The sequence below is a fragment of the Festucalex cinctus genome, chromosome 1 (genome assembly GCF_051991245.1).
Source record: "Festucalex cinctus isolate MCC-2025b chromosome 1, RoL_Fcin_1.0, whole genome shotgun sequence".
In the NCBI taxonomy this organism is placed as follows: domain Eukaryota; kingdom Metazoa; phylum Chordata; class Actinopteri; order Syngnathiformes; family Syngnathidae; genus Festucalex; species Festucalex cinctus.
The window spans coordinates 14,920,911-14,943,479 of record NC_135411.1 but is presented as its reverse complement, the minus strand read 5'-3'; the positions used below and the strand labels follow the sequence as shown (position 1 = coordinate 14,943,479).

The 22,569-nt window shown below is 39.7% G+C and overlaps 2 protein-coding genes across 4 annotated transcripts in view; one reads left to right on the top strand and one right to left on the bottom strand.

The window, feature by feature from the left end:
- The window catches only part of LOC144017271 (coiled-coil domain-containing protein 13-like), a 43,667-nt gene that overhangs the window by 2,284 nt on the left and 18,814 nt on the right, over positions 1–22,569 (top strand). For both annotated transcript variants that reach the window (XM_077518655.1, XM_077518646.1), the window contains exon 2: positions 4,564–4,786. In XM_077518655.1, coding sequence (XP_077374781.1) covers positions 4,612–4,786 — 175 coding nt within the window. In that variant the 5' untranslated portion in view covers positions 4,564–4,611. The remainder of the gene's footprint in view (positions 1–4,563; positions 4,787–22,569) is intronic.
- Positions 122–21,060, bottom strand: gjc2 (gap junction protein gamma 2). 2 transcript variants are annotated; one of them, XM_077518701.1, is made up of 2 exons: positions 20,960–21,060; positions 122–2,168 (listed from the first exon to the last, which is right to left on the bottom strand). In XM_077518701.1, exon 2 carries the CDS (start codon positions 2,137–2,139, stop codon positions 886–888), a length of 1,254 nt encoding a protein of 417 aa, XP_077374827.1. In that variant the 5' UTR covers positions 2,140–2,168; positions 20,960–21,060; the 3' UTR covers positions 122–885. The 2 variants fall into 2 exon arrangements, with proteins under 2 accessions (XP_077374827.1, XP_077374838.1); XM_077518712.1 differs by lacking the exon at positions 20,960–21,060 and adding an exon at positions 5,688–6,098.

Here is a 22,569-nt window from a genome sequence, read left to right as displayed (position 1 = left end):
TTAAATGTCAAACTCTTCTAAAAAAAAAAAAAAAAAAGTCTTTGTGTGAAACACAGAGTTTACCAATAACTTTATTTTCGTTTTCCAGAATAAAATATGAGAACAGTCTTGAAAAGTTTGAGGCACTTTGATGAATGATAAACGTGAAGGCAGGATTAAATGTTAAAATCCATTTTAAAAACACACAATTTTGAGACTCAACATGCCTAATCATAAACCTGTAGTTTCATCGCTAAACGTGAGTTTTCTATTGTAACCTATGTAAAGCATGCGTCGTCTTTTGATAACAAAAAAAACGTTTGATATAAAATAACCGTTTATCTTGTTTATAAAATGTGATATTGATTTTTTTTTTTTTTTTTTTTGCGGGTGGTGGTGGGTTGGTGGGGGGTGATCGTAAACATGCAATGACTGAAAATGAATGGATCTGTTAGAAGGAGCGCGTTCCGGGACGCGATGATTCTTTATCAAAGCATGTCATATTTAATCTGCTTCCAGCAACTCTCATTCATATTATCCATACTATCAAAACAAAACCATTCATATTAAATACCATTCTTTCCAACAACAATCAGCAGTCATGCTTCCCAAGAAATCAGCTAATGAATCCATTTTAGCAACAGTCAATAAATAGCTTGGAACTCTCCTGGGTTCTGTTCTGATGAATTAGTCGAGTTAGAGATGTAACTAACTAGGCATATGTTCAAGCACAAAATGACACTGGAACGTAACAGACAATTCTCAGTTTCTTGGTGTGTGTGTGTTTTTTTAAGCTCTAAAATCCGGTACGTTGAGTAATCCTAAATGGTCTGATTGTTGTCCAAAGTAGCACAGGTCTTCATGTGCTGAGTCTTTAAGATATAACTGTTAAAACACAAAATATTTTTATATCCAGACAGAAGTTTTTCCATTTTTTACAATGGTGGCAGCCTTCTCCGTGGCCGACTTGGGCCTGGCACCTTGCTTCTCCTGGACTGTGTTGACTCGATTTTGCTCCATCATAGTCCCCCCGGACACGGGACTGCTGGTTCTGGAGGTCTGCTGGTGATTTTTTGTTTGGTACGTTTGAAAGGCCATGTCCAGCTGCTCCTGGGCCACCCTCAAGTGGCGGTGAAGGCTCGCCAGGTCGGCGGGGATGTTCTCATCTGGGCTGGTGCACTGCTGCTCCTGGGCCACGTTGGCCATGTTCTCCTCGTGGGTGGCGATGAGGCTGTTAGGCATCCTGCTAGGCTTGTCTGTCTTCATCACAAGGTTGTATCCAGGAGGGGAGGCTGGGATGTTGCGGGAGAACGGGTAGCCGAAGCCCCGCCTACCCCGGTTTTTCTTGAGGCGCAGAGTGTCTCGAAAAGTGCCGATTCCCAGGTGAAGCATCTCGCACACGTTCAAGATGAGGCAGAGGCAGCTCACCACATACATGATGAGGAGGAAGATTGTTTTCTCGGTGGGCCTGGAGATGAAGCAGTCCACACGGTGTGGACAGGGGACCCTGTTGCACACAAAGGATGGACTAACTCGAAAGCCGTACAGGAGGTACTGTCCCGCGAGGAAAGCGATCTCAAAAATGGCTCGTGACAAGAGTTGAAGAACATAGATCCGCATCAGCCCCTCTTGAAGGATTCTTCGCCGACCGTCATGCTTTGGTTGCTCTTTACAAGTGCCGCTCACCAGCTCAGGTTTGGTCTCCGGACCCTCCAGCGTGTCTTCGTAGATCATCGGTTCCGCGTCGTCATCCTCTCCCTCCAAGACGTCCTCCAGATGGTGGCTTCCCCGCCATCTCGAGGGAGCCGGCGGCTTTTTGCGGACCCTGTGACCCCTCTGTTGCTCCTGCTCCGACGATCGAGCGATCTTGTGGATCGCGTAGCCCATGTACATGATGGAGGGTGTGGAGATCATAATGATCTGGAAGACCCAGAAGCGCACGTGCGAGAGGGGCGCAAAGGCATCGTAGCACACGTTGTCACAGCCCGGCTGCTTGGTGTTGCAGGTGAACTTGGTCTGCTCGTCTGAGTAGATGGACTCCCCTCCGACTGCTGTGAGCACGATTCGGAAAATGATCAGCACAGTCAGCCATACTTTGCCCACAAATGTGGAGTGGTTGTGGATCTCTTCGAGCAGACGAGTGAGGAAGCTCCAACTCATGTTGCCCTCGATGGCTTTTCAACTAGAGTCTGTGGAGAAAGGAAACCAAATTGAATCATTAAATGTAAGGAGGGGTAGGATCTATTGCCTGTGCCCAATTCCTGATCTCACAGTTTGAACTATCGTGACCGTTTGGTCTTTGGTGGATTTGTCTCTCATCCACAGTTTAAATAAATCCAGTTAGGGCAGTAGCAATAAGGACTTGGCTTGGGTTCTGGAATTTCTGAGGTTCACATGCATTATCTGAGTAAAACGGATGTGACAGACAGTGAAAGCTAATTCAAGATTGAGAGTCATGACTTGACTGCCTGTACTTTACGTTCAGGTTCTTGTTTTCCACCAAAAGTGGACATGTTCTGATACATGGTCTTTCCAATTGCCTGTTTACAAATAGTTGTCTCTCTTCCTAATGTACATGTGTGCAACTCTACAACTAAGTAAATCTTTAGCAAGTTGCCTATTTCTGAAATCGTCTGTAAGCAGTCTGTTCTGAATTTTGTAACAATGAATGGGCTTCATGAGTCGTGAAGCTAGGTTGAAGAACCACCATTTTTCACTCCATAGCAAGAGTCTGTTGGAAGCAAAAGTTGTTACGGGGGGCAGAATGAGCAGCAGCTCATTTGCATGAGACTGAACCGCCACCTTAAAATCAAGTGATTTCAACCAGGCTTGTGCAAATGATGCAAAAACACTTGCCAGAAACTCAAACCATCTATGCTCTCAAACCGTTTTTCTTGTTGCCATCAAATTTTGAACAGAAATTTTGATGGCAAACAAGAAAAGCCTACGTACTGAAAAAGCAACACTCACTATTTGCGTGCACCCTCGCAAGCCTGCGCCACTCAGTGACATACGGGCTTTACAGTAGGACAGCAAAAACCAGAGACAGGGAACCTCACAGTCTCTTTATAGCCATGCTTCTATCAAGCAGACCAGTTCAGCTTGCCAACATTACTGTTTGAACAGTGAATCATAGGGGTTAGGGCTGGGCAATAAATCGAATTAATTCGATACATTGTCATTTTAAAAAATCGAATAGTTGAAAATTTGTTAAATCGTGAAATCGAGTTTTGTCTTCTGGATTAGAAAAAGCTGTTGTTTTTATGTTCTGTTACATCCAAATGCTTTAATGTGTTGTAATTTTGCGGGTATACCCCCACCTACTGCCCAAAGCCAGCTGAGATAGGCTCCAGCACCCCCCGCAACCCTTGTGAGGATTAAGCGATCAAGGAAATGGATGGATGAATCTGAGTTGATGGGTCGAATCTGCTGCTCTCCGTCATTCACTTGCATTTACCTAAAGTATGCTAGCTTCTGATTGGTTAGTGTTAGTCAGCTGATATGGGATCAGGAAGTGTTTTTGCTCTAGCTGCCATGTATGACGCGTAAAGATTAAATTAAAAATGTATTCGTCTCCATCCTGTCTTTTCATGTTATTTACATTGTCCCACGAACCACCAACGAATCCTCACATTAGACTATAGCTACGCTACGTGTATTTGTCGTAAGTTTCTGAATTTTTTTTCTCCGGCGTTTTTCTCCCCCACTCATATGTATATATGGCCCTAATATGTACATGATAATCCCTCAAGAGGGAATTCTATTCATTTTGCATGTTTTTTTTTTACCCCTCTAAAATTGGTTAATTTAAATATATTTATTAATTTTAATGTGTTTTTATATATTTTTTTCTTATTCAATAATTACTTGATTGATTGCAGTAAATAATACAAATATATATTATATTATTATTATTATTATTATTATTATTATCTTTATTATTATTCTTTTAATTGTTATCATTATTTTTATTTTATTTTATTAAATAACAGTAATTATTCATCCGTCCATTTTCAGTACTACTTATTCTCATCTGCCTATCCCAGCTGACTTTGGCCGAGATGTAGGGTACACCCTGGACTGGTGACCAGCCAATTGCAGGGTACTTATAGAAAAATATAGATAACAATTCACATTCACACCTAAGGACCATTTAGAGTCTTCAATGAGCCTAACATGCGTGTTTTTAGAATGTGTGAGGAAACCAGAGATACCTGGAGAAAACCCAAGCAAGTATGTGGATAACATGCAAACTTCACACATGAAGGCCAAAGGGCAGAAACGAACTTATGACCTCTGAACTGTGAACCGGCTGTGCTAACCAGTCGGCCAAGGGTTCTGCTGCTCACCGATTAATTAATTATAATTAAATTAATTATCATTAATGCAACTTAAGAAATAATGGCATTATTTATTAAAAAAATATTTTAAATATTTTACTTGCTCAATTTCAATGAATGACCTGATACATTTCCATTTTACTTATCAAATGTGGACCCTAAGGACAAAAAGTAGTAGTCTTTGCGAATGTGTGTAACCTTTTTAGCAATGGACACAAATATTTGTCCGGCGTTCTCTTCACAGTGTCTTTGATGCCATGATGAGCCCCCCCCCCCCCCCCCCCTTGAGTTCATGGCGCCCCGCGCTCCCCGACGTGGGATGTACCATCTCTCCTGCCATCTGAGGGAACAGGACTGGATCTGCCGTGACCATCCCTCCCCCCATCCCTGCACTCCCCCTCATGATCCAGCACTGCCGACACTGGGGAAGATTTTGGCCTCGTGGAGACAGATGGCACCAATGGTGGGTAAGTGTGCCTCCGGATGGCATGACATGACATGAGGGGCTGCCTTCGCTATGAATACTTCCATTCAAATTACGCCTTTAAAATGAGTATGTTGTACTGTAGGTCAACTGATGTCACTCTAAACAGGTGCAAGGAGAGGTTTGATTCATTTAAACTATTACTATATCACTCTAAAATGAACTTGAGAATGAAATGATCACATGCTGTCTTGCAAAAAAAATGTTTTGTGGTGTTCTTATTAAAACATACTTGATGAAATTTGTGACAATTATAGAAAAGAATGTTTTTATGAAAATGATTATATTCAAGATTTTTTCCCGTAATTTCCTTCTCAACATTTCTTTCAAGGTCATCTGTAACATTGTTTGATATTTTAATTACATAAAATAACTAATTAAACTTATTTAAAAAAAAAATAATATAATATAAATTACATTTTTAATTTAAAAAAAATACATAAAACATCTTACATTCACTGTTCGCACTGATTAGTAGCGCTTTACAATTTACTGATTACTATTACAATTTACTGATATGAAAAATAAAGGTGTTAACCTTTTGCCTCACCCATGTTCGAAATTAGGAAACCAAAATATTAGGTCTGTGTGATGCAGTGCGGTTCACCAATACAAATGATAGCCATGCCAAAAATTGTCATATGAAATACAGTCGTTGCATTGGGTCTAAGTAGCTGCCTACACAACTATAGCGTATATGTGCACTAATTTATTTTGACATTTTATGATCAACATATACATGTATACATATAGTCTTACTTAACTGCAGTAATCTATCTGGCTTTGCATTTACAGCAGATTTTTACAAAGACGTCTGCCTATGCCCATTTCAATTAGTTATGGCATTATATGATATGTCAAAAAAACAACAACAAAAAACCCACCTGGAGAAGTGGCAAATGCATATCCCGTCCTAAAGGTCCCCTTTTTGGTCCCCTGCCCAATCTGAGGCGTAGATCACCACCTCCATCCTAAAGTCCTAGACCCCTCTGTTCTATCTTCAAAGCCTCAAAACAACACGTTCAACTTTCTTTTTGGATCAGTTTTGCTTCCTCACATTCTGACTCTTGTCTGGATTCTATAACACCAGCTTTCAGAGCATGTAGGAAGTCTTATTAAATAATAAAAATGAAGAACAAGAGAAAAAATAAATAAATCCTCCTCTGGCAAGATACCCTCATCCAAGAGTTGAGATGTGAGAATATGGTAGTGCAGAATGAAATCAACACCGACGTGAGGGAGCGTGTTCATCCCCACACACTCGGCGCTCATGTGCAACATTTGTAACGCAGATGATGAGGGTTCCTTGCTCTATCTCCTCCTCTCTCTGTATGTATACCTCGCTCTCTTGCTCTCTCTCTTCCTGTCTCTGTCTCCTTTTGGCTTACGCCTTACGCCACTCACATTGACTACAGTGACACCTGTGCGATCTGATGACTCAATTAAAGAGTCATAGTCATCAAAAATAAAGTTAGGCATTTAAAAACAAGATTATTGTTGTGGTTGAAGAATGAAGCGTCAACATATTTTTCAGACAAGTATTATTAGAAGATTGAAGTGGTATTTCTATGAGGCAGTATTACAAGAATGAATAGTGCTTCTTTTGGACAATTAAAGTTGTAGTTCACGAGAATAAAGTTGTATTTCTTCTAGAGTCACTCAATACATGCATTTTGTCATCAGGGTCAAGTCATAAAGAGCCACTGGTTGAAAAGATACACAAACAGGAAGTCTGCTATTTTGGTTGTAAGCGGCCATTTTAGGGTCAGCTTGGCCATTTCTGAGGCATACTCCCTGAGATTTTGTCCAATTGCTCCCAAAATGGAACCGCATACATTAGTCAGATGAACAACGGCTTAATTGCAAAACGTTTGCGTTGTTGACAATGCGTGCGGGCAGAGCATGGCGTTTGGCTGATTCCCTGTAAACACAGCACTTTAATATAGCAGCGAACAAGAATTGATCAAGGCCAAATGTTTTGAGTGTGATGAAGTGGGGTATAATTTTGGGAGTGAAGAAGAGTGACTTAAAAAAAAAAATTAAACATGTTTGAGTACAAAAATATTTTAGAGCCATGAGTGGCTTTAGTGCAGATCCGCTCAGTCACATGTAGTAATGATAATATTTACATCTTCCATTCAGGAGCATGGACAGATAACAGAGCGTATCCTTGCTTCGCTGTCATATTCGGGAAGGGATCCTTCAAAAGTCAAATTAATAGATGGCGGTTTAGTGTCTGGCTTGTATCTGGCCATCGTCACGGTCACCATAAAATGCTCAAATGTTACTCGTGCATGATCCTCAATAACCCTTAATGATGACTCGCCTTCGCGATTAATTGAGGCCCACCTAAAGGGGTTCTGTAATTGTATATACAGATGCCACAAGATGGCAGCAAAGCACTTAAAATCGAAAGGCTCATACATCTAGCATGTGCACAATAATAAACCCATGTGACATAACTGTATTCAGCAGTTAGGTTATTCGCTCCCAAAAAAATTCACATGAAGCTCATCATTGGTATCAGGTCGTATATTAGCCTAAATAACGTGCTAGCACTGCTCGCATAATAGCACTTAACAGAAAGTGTTATAAAGTCGTTAAACTTATCTGTTGGCATTTATACACAATAATAAATGTTAGGGAAGACAACTTTTAACAGCAATGTAAACAATGCGGATATTAGTAGCTACATGGGTGAGAAGCAGAAACATGCTTTCATTTTCACTGTTGACTGTGCAGTGGGTCCATTAACGTACCGCCAACAAAAGAGTACCTCTCAAAAACACTATCAATGAATTAAAGGGACAGCAAGATGAAAAATCAACTTTTTGGAGCTTTTAGTCATGTTAAAATGTTAATTCCTCACCAAACACATAACTGAAGTGGTGTTTTCCTCCATTCGCCACTCTCTGAGAAATTCTAGGTCATTCTGCTCTCCAATCACCATATAGTAGTTGGAGTGCTTGCTCTGTATACAGCAAGTCCCTGGTTCGAGACCAGCTCAGGTATTTTTTCCCCTCCTACTTCTTTCCTCTCCTTTCTTCCCTCTCCTCCCCTCCTCCGTCACGATTCCTTGTGGCAAGGAGCAGTTTTGTTTCAAATGTTTATTGAAGAATTGATGGCTTGCATTGAGGAGTGCTCAAACGCAGAATTCCAACAGCAGACCTCAGTCGGCTCGCCAGGGGCGCGGCAATCACACAGGGAGAGGCGGGGTTTTACTGAACCAGGCGTTTTACTTCTGCGTTAGAAAAGTAACCAGCAAAACACCTAATATTTCATAAAAACTTGGTGGTGGTGTCAAAGGAAAGATTTAATCATTATATGCCTCTCGTTAACTGTTGGAAGTGCTTAAACTACCGTGATGTAATGTCTTTAAACCTAACAACCGCAACACCAAGATTCCACAAGTTAGCACCAAAGTAACACTTGATTGTTGCTTTGACCTGAAGACACAAACGGCGAACAAACAAGTTTTTCAGTGAATAACAGAAGATAGGTTACACACACACAAAAAAATGCAATTTGCAAATATTGAAACACAACTATACAGAGATTAACTTTAACATCCTGTCAGCATCATTGTCTCGGTTTTATCCGAGAAGAAGCAACAAGACGAGAGGATCTTAGTGCTGTCTGAGTAGTTTCCAGTCCAAAGAAAAGCCATATGGGCCTGCAGGACTCCTCGCCTCGCAGCCTGCCCTCTCCATGTGACGGAGGAGATGTGGCGTAGCTAGCACCCCTGGTAAGAAGACAGGGGATGCTGCTGGAGTGAGCATTGGGGATTTGGACATGTGCAATCCCGCAGGGACAAATAAGCACGTGTTTAGCTTTTTAAAATATATTTTCTTCCTCCCCTACAACTTTTAACACTTTTTTTTTTTCCCCCCCTGCTGCTTCTTCCAAAATCTTTGCCTCCTCCAAATGACGCAGATGGCTGATAAGTGAACATTGGAGGCACTCAAAGTCAACGTCACTTTGAGTAAGCATTCCTCGACAGTGAGTGGAAGTGGCTGGCTGTGATGGACAATTAGCACTCGCAGGTCGCAGTGATTTAATGAAACATGATACTGACACGAACATCCTCGCTTTAAATAGCGCTATTTGACAGATACAGTAGCCGTTAACCTTTTATTTCACCATGAACTGACCATAGAAAATTCCATATGACATTCTTATGATTGACAATTTTTCATTGGAATTGCATCAAAGTCAATTTGATATAATAAAGAAAATCAAATTAATTTTTTTTTACATAAAAAAATCTACAATTGAGTCTAATTTGAATACATTATTATTATTAGGGCCCGAGCAGCAGCAGCGGCGGTGCTGCTGCGAGGCCCTATTGTTTTTGTAGGAATTCTTCTTCTTCTTCTTCTTCTTCTATTTCTTCTTCTTCTTCTTCTTCTTCTTCTTCTATTTCTTCTTCTTCTTCTTCTTCTTCTTCTTCTATTTCTTCTTCTTCTTCTTCTTCTTCTTCTTCTTCTTCTTCTTCTATTTCTTCTTCTTCTTCTTCTTCTTCTTCTTCTTCTTCTTCTTCTTCTTCTTCTTCTTCATCTTATTGTTATTGTTATTATTATTATTATTATTATTATTATTATTATTTCTAGTTGGATTGCAGAAATGCCTGCTATAATGAGTAATTTACCAGATTAAAAGTAAATAACACTGCATACATCTTTCTTCTTCTGATAACTTGTTAAATTTATTGGGAATTTTTCTTAAACCAAACATAAAAGTATTGCTCTATACAAATATCAGTCTGCTTAATTAAATAATAGGAAATAAAATTATACGTGTCTCCAAGACAATTGTTTTTTGTGTAGTTTTTTTTGTGATTATATATATTTTTATTTATTTAATTTTATTTAAAAAAACAACAACTTGTGATCAACAAACTAAATGAATTCTAAAAAGTTGTAATAGATTTGTTTTCTTGAAATGTATCCAAATATTTATTTTTATTTTTTTGGGTCTTTTCTGTAAGGTAACTATGTTAGTAACTATATTACTAGTGAAGACGTGGTATTATTATTATTATTGTTTTTGTAGGAATTCTTCTTCTTCTTCTTCTTCTTCTTCTTCTTCTTCTTCTTCTTCTTCTTCTTCTTCTTCTTCTTCTTCTTCTTCTTCTTCTTCTTCTTCTTCTTCTTCTTCTTCTTCTTCTTCTTCTTCTTCTTCTTCTTCTTCTTCTTCTTCTTCTTCTTCTTCTTCTTCTTCTTCTTCTTCTTCTTCTTCTTCTTCTTCTTCTTCTTATTATTATTATTATTATTATTATTATTGTTGTTGTTGTTGTTGTTGTAAGAGTTACAATATATGTGGGGGTCACAAAACATGAAACACTTGCCATTAGACGTCACTGACTTCACCTTTCACCTGTAGAATCTATACAAGATGTACAGTGACCTCTTGCTATTTGCAGGGGTGAGGGACGGAGCCCTGACACAAATAGCGAAAACCCGCAAATTATTTTGTCTTGACCCAGAAGAGATGTCATATGTCATTTTGTTAACATAACTCCAATGTTAAAAGACAAATGTAAGTGTAAAATGTAACACAAAACAATTCTGTTTGATATGTAAGCCTTTTTAATGTACACATGACACTTTTGGATAATCAAAATGGCCATGGAACATCATTGATGCCCTTCAGAAAGAAACCTAACGGAGGGATTATCTTGTATTCATTAGAAATTGCAGCTGCACCTAATTTTGTGGCCAATCATTGAACTAGTTTCTCAGACTATCTCCAAACATTCAAAAGTCAGCAAGCTTGAAAGCAAACCAGCAGCAGATTCCGAGCAATGACAACAGAGCCGGTCGCCCTGGTGTCCTCAGATAATTCGAGCTGTTCTTGCTTTGGGACAGTGTGCTTCATGTTGATAACTATTGATTGAAGCGCCCGCAGCCTTTCTCCTGTAAGACATGCTCTGACATTGCTCGCCATCCAAGGTCTGGCAACATGCGACAGCCAAACGGCACTCTTTAATATTCATAAGGTTATATTTGGGTGTGACATCTAAAACAGAAATTTATTTGTTATGGTAGTGTGTATAATTCTTGCTCTCGCTATCTCCTATCTGTCTGTCTCAGTAAATAACCAACCACTACGCCGTGGCTCGGTGTGTCGTCAGAGATCATAAAGTATGCTGCAATACAGTAAATGTGTCATTGTTCATTTACCAATGCCTGCTAGAGTGACAGATACAGTAAACATGCAAATTAAGTGCCTTAACTTAATAAACATTGAGCTACATTACCTATCTTTCTACAGTATGCGAAGAGAATAAAGTTGTATTTTTTCAAAGCACAAAGTCATATTAAAAGTTTTATTGCTCAGAGAAAAAAAGTTAGAATATGATAGCAAAGATCTATTTCTTTGAGAATGACAATAATACATTTTGAACATTTTTTAGATAAAATTATAATTCATCAGAATTTTTATTAGTATTGACAAAAAATACCTTTTCTTTTGAAAAATGTGATAATAGTATGAAAGTAATCTGTAGAGTTTTTTTTTTTTTTTTTTTTTTTTTTACAATAATATGCAGCCCCACTAGTCTGACCATGGCATTCTGATTAATATTGTGTTTGTGGAATATGAGTTAAGCATAAAAATTCACCCATATTAATCCATCTCAGGGGTCGGCTGAAGATAACATCGCAGTTGCTCAGGGCTCAGGTAACGACCAATCACGGCTCAGCTTCAGAAAACCGTGATTGGTTATTACTTGAGCAACTGTGATGTCATCTTCAATCAAAATGGCCGATGCCTTAGATGGATAAAAATTGGTGAATTTTGATACTTAACTAATATTCCACAAACGCAATATTAATCAGAATAATGTTACAAGAATAAAGTGCTAGTAAAAAAAAAGTCACAAAGTTACTACAATACATTCATGAGGAGAAAAAATTGTAACGGAGAAAAAAAGTTGTAATGTTATGAGAAAGTCCTACTGTTACAAGGGGGAAAACCAGTCATAAGGTTACAAAAAAGCCCGATATTAATCAAAATACTGTACAGCCTAATATTGTAAAGAAAAAAATGGCTCAATCGTCTGACAAAAAAGTTACAATGTTAACTGAAAAAAAGCTGCAAGAAGTTAATAATTTAAGAATAAAGTCAAGGTTCTTTAAGATATTTTTAAACCTCAAAATGTTATGTCATAAAAGTTAGAATTAAGAAACAATAAAGTTGTAACATGAGAAAAAAGTCTTGCTGTTTCAAGGAAAAATTTGTAGTGTTGCGATAATAAAGTAGCAATTTTATGAGAAAAGTAGGACATCATTCCACATGACAAGTAATAACTCAGAATCTTGAGGTAATTAAAGTTGAAATGTTAAGAAAGAAAAAACAAAAACTGAAAAAAAACAAATGCCGGAATGTTACGAGAATAATAATAACAACATTCATGATGAAAAATGTTAAAACAATATAGTGTTAATTTCTTCTAAAATACTGTTAATGTTACAAGTCAAGTCAAGTCAAGTTTATTTATATAGCCCTTAATCAAACAAAAGTCTCAAAGGGCTTCACATGCCCACAGTTGACAAATAGCAACGACATCCCCTGATCAAACCACAAAAGGGCAAGGGGGGAAAAAAAAAAAAACATTGTTGGGGGGGTGGGGTGGGGGGGACAAGATAAATACAAAAATAAATAAATACATAAATAAATAAGAAAAAACAATTACAATTGAAAAAATATGTAAAGTTACAAAAGTGCAGTCGTGATATTATGAGATAATGTTGGAATGTTAGATCGTAGGTAGGTAGGAAACCTAATGAGGAAAAACTTAGTGTTACATCAAAGTCAGAATGTTATGAGGAAAAAGTCTGCTATGAATAAAAAGTCAGAACATTGGAAGATTAAAGTTATCTTGATAAAACGTTAGAATAAAGTTGAATTTCTTTGAGTAAAAGTCATTCTAAAAAGGTTCTTACAACCAATATTAAGATCAATTCATAATGCTTTGCAGAAAAATGTTGTAATTTTATGAGAAAAAAACTTTGTGGTATTACCAGAAAATAAAATCTATGTCTGAAAGTGTTGAAACATTTGAGATATTACGGCATTTTTTTCCAGGAAAAGTCAGAATGTTATGACTGAAGTCATAAAATTGGTGAATAAAGTTGGATTTCTTTTTTAGAAAAAAAAGTTGTAATATCATGAGACTAAAGTCAGACTAAGACCAAATCTGTGCGAGTGACGTTTTTAAAACGATCCAATAGAAAACAGACCTCGGCATTGTTGTATTATTCAAGCGTGTTTCACCTTTAAGAGGTCAGTGTAAGCTGTGAGGGTTGGCAGCGTTGCCGAGTGAAGATGTCAACAACTCTCCTTGGCCGCCACTATCACATCACAATCTTTTTTTTGTTCTTCTTTTTTTTTCCAAACCAAACGGCTGCGCCGAGCAGAGTTGATGCGAGCAGACTGCGGGGCTGTGGAGGTCTGCGTTTATGTAAGAGATCGAGCTGCCCCCATGTGACTCGGAAATGCCCCCCCCCCCCCCAACCTCTTTGCCACCCCCCCTCAGAGAAAAGAGTGACACAAGACACCAGACCGAAAACATGCAACTGCTCTTGCGCCGCCTGTGCTGTGTGGCACTGTCATTAAAGTGCTGTGGTGTGGGTGGGAGGGGCGGGGTCGCGGGGTTGGGGTGTGTGTGGGTGGGGGGGGGCTATCCCATAGGCTGCCTGAGAGTGGTGGCAGTCCTATCTCATTTGTTCATCTGGCTCCTCTTTTTCTCAGCCAAGCCTATCCTACCCGCGGGCCCAGCGCGTCCCGTGCCAGTTTGACTAAGGCCCGGCTCCACTGAAGCGACGGAGATGAAAAAAGCCTTGAGGTGGGCGCCGGCAAACTTGCGCTGCGTCTCGCGCACATGAGCCCGGCTACTGGCTTCATGCGTGAGTGTGTCGCTGTTATAAATCTCCCACCCAAAAAGACAATGGGAGCCACCATGCCGAGTCAGTGTTCAACCTGCTGACATATCTGGGGAATTTAGTGGCAATTTGTAAAAAAAAAAAAAAAAAAAGTGAACCGTCAATGTTTGGACTGGAGAACTTACATAAGTATCAACAAAAGTGGGAGTCGGAAATAGTGGTACGACAAGGTAATGTGGCAAGCAGCACTTAGTGCAATCGGCAAAGTGCGCTATGGCAATAAGGAGGCAGTCGATGCCACAGAGTGACAAAACGTCGATAGCGGGGCTTAGAAAACATCCATCCATTTTCTTGACCGCTTATTCCTCACAAGGGTCGCGGGGGGTGCTGGCGCCTATCTCAGCTGGCTCTGGGCAGTAGGCAGGGGACACCCTGGACTGGTTGCCAGCCAATCGCTGGGCACACAGAGACGAACAACCATCCACACGCACACACACACACCTCGGGACAATTCGGAGCGCCCAATTAACCTGCCATGCATGTCTTTGGAATGGACGAGGAGACCGGAGTACCCGGAGAAGACCCACGCGGGCACGGGGAGAACATGCACACTCCACCCAGGAAGGCCGGAGCCTGGACTCGAACCGGAGTCCTCAGAACTGGGAGGCGGACGTGCTAACCACTCGGTCACCGTGCCGCCCGCTAAGAAAACAATGCATAATTTTTTTTTATATTTTACAATATCAAATAAAATGTAGGGGTTAACACGTCGGCCTCCAAGTCCTGAGGACTCGGGTTCGAGTCCAGGCTCCGGCCTTCCTGGGTGGAAGTTTGCATGTTCTCCCCGTGCCTGCGTGGGTCTTCTCCGGGTACTCCAGTCTCCTCCCACATTCCAAAGACATGCATGGCCGGTTAATTGAGTGCTCGGAATTGTCAATAGGTGTGTTTGTGAGGGTGGTTGTTCATCTCTGTGTGCCCTGCGATTGGCTGGCAACTAGTCCAGGGTGTACCCTGCCTAATGCCCAAAGCCAGCTGAGATAGACTCCAGCACCCCCCGCGACCCTTATGAGGAATAAGTGGTCAAGAAAATGGATGGATGGATGGATGGATGGATGGATGTTGTAGGGGCTTAACTATGGCTATACTATGCTCATTTCTGACGGGGCCATAGCACCCACTAGCATCAGTGAAACACCCTCCCTGAGAGTGTGCCATGACTATACCTTGACTATACTTTTAAGTGCTGCCCCAAAAGCTGATACTTGACCGCCACAAATATAGCCGTCCAAGGTGCTAGGCATTTAAGACCAGCTCAAATAGCTTGAAAAAGGTCGCGCCCCCGGCGAACCGACTGCAGTCTGCTTTTGGAGCTATGCGTTTGAGCACTCCTCTGAATGCAAACCATCAATTCTTCAATAAACATTTGAAACAAAACGGCTCCTTGCCGCAAGAAATTGTGGAGGAGAGGGAAGAAGAAGGAAAAAAAACACACCTGAGCTGGTTTGGAACCGGGGACTTGCTGCTTACAGAGCCAGCACACTAACAAGTATATTATTCTTTCAGTTAGGTTAAACAGTGTAAAAGTATTACTTGTAGTTTACACAAGTGTCAGCCAGAACCATTTCTGGGATTTTAAGACAGCCAATAGTCATTGCACTTTGGTGTTGCAAATGTGAAGGATAATTGATTGCTTTGAATTCATTTGGACAGAATGTTTATTGATAAAGTCTACGTTTGCCACTATCCCATGGAGGTCTCAGAGAAAGTGGGCATGCGTTTAGTCCGCAGAGGCGGTGCAGGGCTGGGTCCGCACCTTATGACGTCAAAGAGTGCCAACAGCTCGTTTTCTCAGATTGGGTGGGGCTGGTGCTTGGAGAGCAGAATGGCCTTGAATTTCTCAGAGATGGGCGAATTGAGGAAAACACCACTTTGGTCATGTTTTTGGTGAGGAATTAGCATTTTAACACAGCTAAAAGCTCCAAAAAGTTTATTTTTCATGTTGTGGCCCTTTAAATTGATGATGTCATGACGATAGTTGACGTTGCGCATGATGTTCCTGTGCTGATTATAAAATAATAAATCAGAAATGAGTCACTATAGTGTTCCCTTATTTATTGCTGGGGTTACATTCCCAAAAAATACAATAAGTGAAATCCGCTAACTATTCAGCTTTATTTTTTACATGCTGTAAAAATTTTTGAATGCTGTAAACCCCTCACTACCCACTTTATACAATTTTCTCTTAGAGGAATTTACATTTTCGCATAATTCTCTTTTAAGCACTCTCAATGTTCAAACCTTCATAAATGTAAAACAAAGAACTGTAAAACTGTACTGTAAAAAAAAAATGCTTGCTAAATTGCACTGGAAAAAACTCATGAAACGGTGAGACCTCGAAAAGTGAACCGTGTTATAGCGAGAGAACACTGTATTTACTCAGTACTTGGGTATTTTTTTTTTTTACTACGTACAAGCTCTTACTCTTACTTAATAATTAATTGGAGGAATACTTTTTACTTTTACTTGACTCATGCCATTCTAAAGTATAATTGTGTACAATTATTGGCTACCTCTGTAAATAATCATGTCATTCCGACCTCAGGGATAAAAAAAAAAACATTTTTAAAACATTATAAAACATCAATACACTATACATGAGTCAAGATCAGGGGTCTCCAAATGCATTCCTCAAGGGCCACTATTCTGCATGTTTTAGATCGTTCCCTCCTCTAACACACCTGAGTCAAATGATCAGCACATCCGCAAGCTCTGCAGAAGCCTGAAAACGATTCTGATCATATGTATCAGGTGTGTTGGAGGAGGGAAACATCTAAAACATGCAGGATAGGGGGCCTCGAGGACCAGGGTCTAATGTCGATAATATTGATGGAATTTGCTCATAATCATGAGTCATTGGTACCCTTCTGTATCCTTCTCATCTTCCTGACAGTCCAAGCTCAGTTGTATCACAGTTTGAGTTGAAAGCAGCGCACAATGATGTTGTTCAGTAGTGTACAGTACATGTGCACTCTGTTTGTGTGTGTCTGTGGGCTACTTTTCACGGTGACGCCATTGCATGTTTGGCCCTTTGTCAGCTGCTAAGTGCACTGGAGACTGTTGCACTCTCATTGAGCACGACGTGGCGTGGACGCTTAACAAACTCGACATTGCAGTAATCCAAAGCCAGTTGTGCAGTTTTTTTTTTACTCTTACATCCCAAAGTAGAATTTATGTTTTGCAGTTTTTAATCCCACCTCAGGTCTTCTTCTTGCTGTGGCAAATGAGGTTTTCCCCATCAGGGCACTAAAATCTTGACTTTGCATCCAAAGAAAGGCACAAAGCTTTGCCTGCAGAGCGTGGTGGGGGGTGGGTGGACTTCATCTTTGACATTATCTTGTCTTAACCAGCCGTGTCATGGGGTCCGAGCAGGGGCACGCCCGGAGCAGCGACAGACCTCGTCAGGGTCATTTGCAGTAGCAGAGAAACGTTAACTGCATCTTCTCCTTCCTCCTCCTCCATCCTCTTCCTCTAGATGCCTCAATCCAACTCAGTGAACTACCAACACTGCAGGGGGCGCCATGGGGAATCTCCCACACTCGCTCGCTGGCACTTACTCACGCAACAATAGCGCCTATGTGCACATTATATCGGCTTCTTCTTAGCAGATGACACATGACTCAGCTTTTTACCGCAGTGATAAGCGTGTTCAAGGTTGATCATTTACACGGGGTCAAGGTCACGGGGTCATACAGTGAGTACCATAAAGGTTTAGTTTATATGAATATCTAATGCATTGCTTAAGAAATAAAGATCAGTTTTATGAAGAACTTGGAGATATTTTGCTTCTTTTTCTTTTGTACTTGCAACTTGTGGCCACTAGATGGCAACCATGTATTCCAATCGTAGGAGTCTCCTCCTTGACCATTTACCAAAGTATTTTTCATGACTTGGGGTGTCAAATTTATATAAAATGAAAAAAAAATGTTTACATTATTAAAACAATTTTATACATTTACTTATATATTTTTAATTGGAAATTTTCAAAGTAAATATGTCACAACATTTATGATTAAATTCAAACAAAATATTTTTATACAGTATAATACAAATATTGAAATATTACATATACATTGTATATTAGAAACATACTGTATTTTATTATTTTTATTTTTATTTTAAATTCTTGAACTAAATATATAACTAAAAATATGAGTCAAAGATGCATTTTTTATATTTTCTATTTCCAATTGATTTAAAAAAATATATAAACAGAATATATTTTTCAATTATATAGAAATAAAAATAGTGAATTAAAAATCACTACAGCCAAAATTGCATAATTGTAAAATATAAATTTAAACATTTAAAATGACAAAAGTCTGTATGAGTAAATACATAAGAGGGAGTCCAAAAACTGTGACGTAAGTCAAACATAGTTTTGTTATATAAATGATTATGTACCACTATCATCAGCCAACCTTTTTGAAATATCTCCAATCCGAAAAAAAAGGAATAAACCCAATGCCTCAAAATCATTATTGCATATATGTTGTTTTTATAGCTGACTTTATAATACAAAAACCCTGCTGGCCTTGTTTGTATCATTTTTTAAATCTGTTTGTATTCCTAATATTGTATGCTTTTAAAAATATTTTTATAATTTTTTATAAGTGAAGTAAATATATTGATCTGGCAGTGACTTAAGGAGCAAAAAAAAAAAAGGTGGGGCGGAATGAAGAGTCTTTTATTTATTTTTTTATTTTTTATTTTTTATTTTTTTAAATTATGGTTAAACATGAAACCGGTCACTTTAACCTGTTAATGTTTTTGGTGTACCAAAAAATGACCCGTGAACATTTTTGGTGTACCAAAGAACAAATATAAACAGGAGGATGAAGCATTTTTCAGCCCTTTGATGGATATTTAACTGGACAAATGGAACAACAACCTATCATGTGGTTTGTTGAGCCGTGGTGGGGCAACAAACAGTACAGGTGCAATGACCCAGCAAGTATGAAAACAAACGGACCTCACAGTGCGACAATACAAACAAGTACCACAGCAGATTCTTTGATGCGTCAAAAAGCCATTACAGTCCTGTAAAGGCTATACAAAAGTTATGACAAAATGTGACGCAAACAATTACGTGATGTAACCAAATGACACACAAACACGCACATTTACACAAACCCACCCACCAGTGTGAGAAATCAACTCCACATGTTCATCCTGATAGCACGTTTGAAAATACACAGCTAGTCAGTCCATTATGGTTTGAAGATGCCATTTTAGGGAGGGAGAGGGGATTTCAGCCATTTACTGGTTCTGTGCTAGGGAATTCACCTGATCAGTGATCACCACCAAATTTGAATTGGGTATTAGATTAGGACTGAATGATTTAAAAAAGAATGTGATGTTTTGTTTTTTTATCTCAATATTGCAATTTAATATGCAACCTTCCTCTTCCCATTTATTTTTTATTTTTTTGTAAACACAAGCAATACATGGATATGTATTATACATATGTTGTGATTTTATAGGTTAGGTGTACGCTATAATAAAGGTAAACTAGAGAATGTCATTTCTGGGGAAATTGTGTGTGAAGGCCTGAAAGCTTAATGAAAAACTGTGGAATGATTTGGAATGATTTTGCATGGCATGGAATGATGCAGAATGACCCAAACAATTGAAAGTTCGAGCAGTGTGAATCGGTGAATAAATAAAGAAATTAGAGCAGAATAACAAAATGGGGTAAGGTTTGAAGAATCAGGTCCAAAATGGAATAATGTTTGAAGAATCAAGTAGTTAATAGACTTAAAATCATGCCTAAAGTGAAAAGAAAGAGTTGAATGTTTTGAATATGTTAAAATGATGTAAATTAGATGGTAAATTAGCTTAGCAGTAGCTTAGCATTAACTTAGCATGATAAGCTATTTTAACATTAGCTTAGCATGCTAAGTTAGCATAGCATCAGGTTAGCATTAGCTTAACATTAGCATACTAACTTAGCATTAGCTTAGCATTAACTTAGCATTGGCTTACCATGCTAACTTAGCATTGGCTTAGCATGAACTTAACATTAGCTTAGCAAGCTAACTTAGCATTATGTTAGCATGCTAACATAGCATTTGCTTAGCATTAGCTGAGCATTATCTTAGCATGCTGACTTAGCATTAGCTTAGCATTAGCTTAGTCAGTCAGTCAGTCAATCATTAGTCAGAATACAGTAACAATGCCGCATTCTCAACAACCATGATGAAGTAAAGGTAGGAGTGATGGCTTCTGTCATTTAGTGGAAGAGTGTTTCATTATCACTATACGTTGGAAGAAAAATGCATTATTTGTAGTAAATAAATAGTCATTTTCGGACCAATTAAGTGAAATTGGTTAAGCTATTATGGGTAACGCTGAAAGTCGTGACATCACCGGGTGTGCGTGCAGCCTGAAATCAAAGTTTGGTGGTTCGCCTTTAAAACTGTAATAACTCAATCACAAATTACCACATCTTCTCCAAAATCAATATTGTAAGCATGAGGCTAAGTTAACTTCATGGCTCGCTAGTTCACAGAATTTTTATTTTTTTTTGTGCTTGTGTGTGTGTTTGAAATGTGTCCATGTGTTTGCCATGGAAATCCCACCTATAATGCGGAAATCTGCGGTTTATGGTGATCATTTTTAAATGGGTTTATCTAGTATGCGTTTACTCTAATGCCCTTGCATGTGAGTAAGAAGAGGCACATTCGCCAATGCACTTTTCTGTTGTTTATTGAATGTTGGGACACTATAAGAACACTTATTGAAACCATCTCATTTGGCCCCACCTCTTAAATTCATGTATTTATCACACAGGGTGGTACGATGACCATCCTATTGTAATTCTCATAAATGTTCATGAGTCAGTACAAAACACTTTATGGAATAATAATAATGATAATAATAATAATAATAATAATAATAATAATAATAATAATAATAATAATAATAACAATAACAATAATAATGATAATGATGATGATGATGTTATTATTATTATTTTTAATTAAAAAATGGTTTAGATTTTTAAAACAAAACAGGAGAGTTAAATATAAGGCTTAAATGAAAGTAGGTCCAGAAGTATACGTAACATAAACACTCTTAATTAAAACGTCATTGTTGATTTGTTTTAAATCGAATCCATTGTGCTGGTCCAAGATGTCATCACTGTCACTGTCCAAATACTTATGGAGCTAGCTGATGGCTACATACAAAAAAAAAAAAAAAAAGTGCCTTACCTGCCCACGTGGATAGAGCGGCAGTCTTTTCTGTGTTTTATGGATGAGCATGCTGGGCGAGCGTCCAAAAGCATTGTTGCACTGCGGTCACGCTCGACAACAGTGGGACGGCAAGTGAGACAATAGCTCATTTTTCATCAAAACCGATCCCCACCAAGTACAGGCAGCGCTCTCAGGAGAGCAGAACAGCCCGCTGTGAAGGCCGCCATTGTCCCCCCCCACTGCCTTCATGGCTGTGACGCTTGATTTATTAAGGATTTTTACTACAACTCCATTCATGTTTTTTTTTGTAAGTCTGTCAGAAGAATGGAGGCAAAAAGACAAAGGATGGGAGGGCTTGTGCTTTTAAAAATTCATTCATGAATCCAAAAAAAAAAAAAAAGGCCGTTCAACATTAGGGACACAAGTGCACAAAATCTTTAGGATGGATAGCTTTCAGTGCTTATTTTAGTTTACTTTATTACAGAATACTTTGTGTCCTTTTGTCTTATCTTACAATCGACAAATACATCATATTTTTTACATCTAAAAAAATAAATAAAACTAATAATAAAAACTGAAGTACCTAAAAAAAGGAGGGTCCGTCGGGAAGTCGAATCTCGGATTCAGGAGGAGCAGTGTGGTTTTCGTCCTGGCCGTAGAACAGTGGACCAGCTCTACACCCTCAGCAGGATCCTCGAGGGTGCGTGGGAGTTCGCCCAACCAGTCCACATGTGTTTTGTGGATTTGGAGAAGGCGTTCGACCGTGTCCCTCGGGGAATCCTGTGGGGGGTGCTTCGGGAGTACGGGGTACCGGGCCCCCTGATACGGGCTGTTCGGTCTCTGTGCGACCGTTGCCAGAGTCTGGTCCGCATTGCCGGCAGTAAGTCGGATTCGTTTCCAGTGAGGGTTGGACTCCGCCAAGGTTGCCCTTTGTCACCGATTCTGTTCCTAATTTTTATGGACAGAATTTCTAGGCGCAGCCAAGGCGTTGAGGGGTTCCGGTTTGGTGACCTCAGCATTGCATCTCTGCTTTTTGCAGATGATGTGGTGCTATTGGCTCCATCAGGCCGGGATCTCCAACTCTCACTGGAGCGGTTCGCAGCCGAGTGTGAAGCGGTTGGGATGAAGATCAGCACCTCCAAATCCGAGACCATGGTCCTCAGTCGGAAAAGGGTGGCGTGTCCTCTCCGGGTCGGGGATGAGGTCCTGCCCCAAGTAGAGGAGTTCAAGTATCTTGGGGTCTTGTTCACGAGTGAGGGTAGGATGGAGCGGGAGATCGACAGGCGGATCGGTGCAGCGTCTGCGGTGATGCGGACTCTGGATCGGTCCGTTGTGGTAAAGAAAGAGCTGAGCCAAAAGGCAAAGCTCTCGATTTACCGGTCGATCTACGTTCCGACCCTCACCTATGGTCACGAGCTGTGGGTCGTGACCGAAAGAACGAGATCCCGGTTACAAGCGGCCGAAATGAGTTTCCTCCGCAGGGTGTCCGGGCTCTCCCTTAAAGATAGGGTGAGAAGCTCGGTCATCCGGGAGGGACTCAGAGTCGAGCCGTTGCTCCTCCGCGTTGAGAGGAGCCAGCTGAGGTGGCTCGGGCATCTGGTTCGGATGCCTCCTGGACGCCTCCCTGG

Coding starts and splice junctions, on each gene's coding strand:
- gjc2 (XM_077518701.1), bottom strand. CDS start 2,139: ATGAGTTGGAGCTTCCTCACTCGTCTGCTCGAAGAGATCCACAACCAC.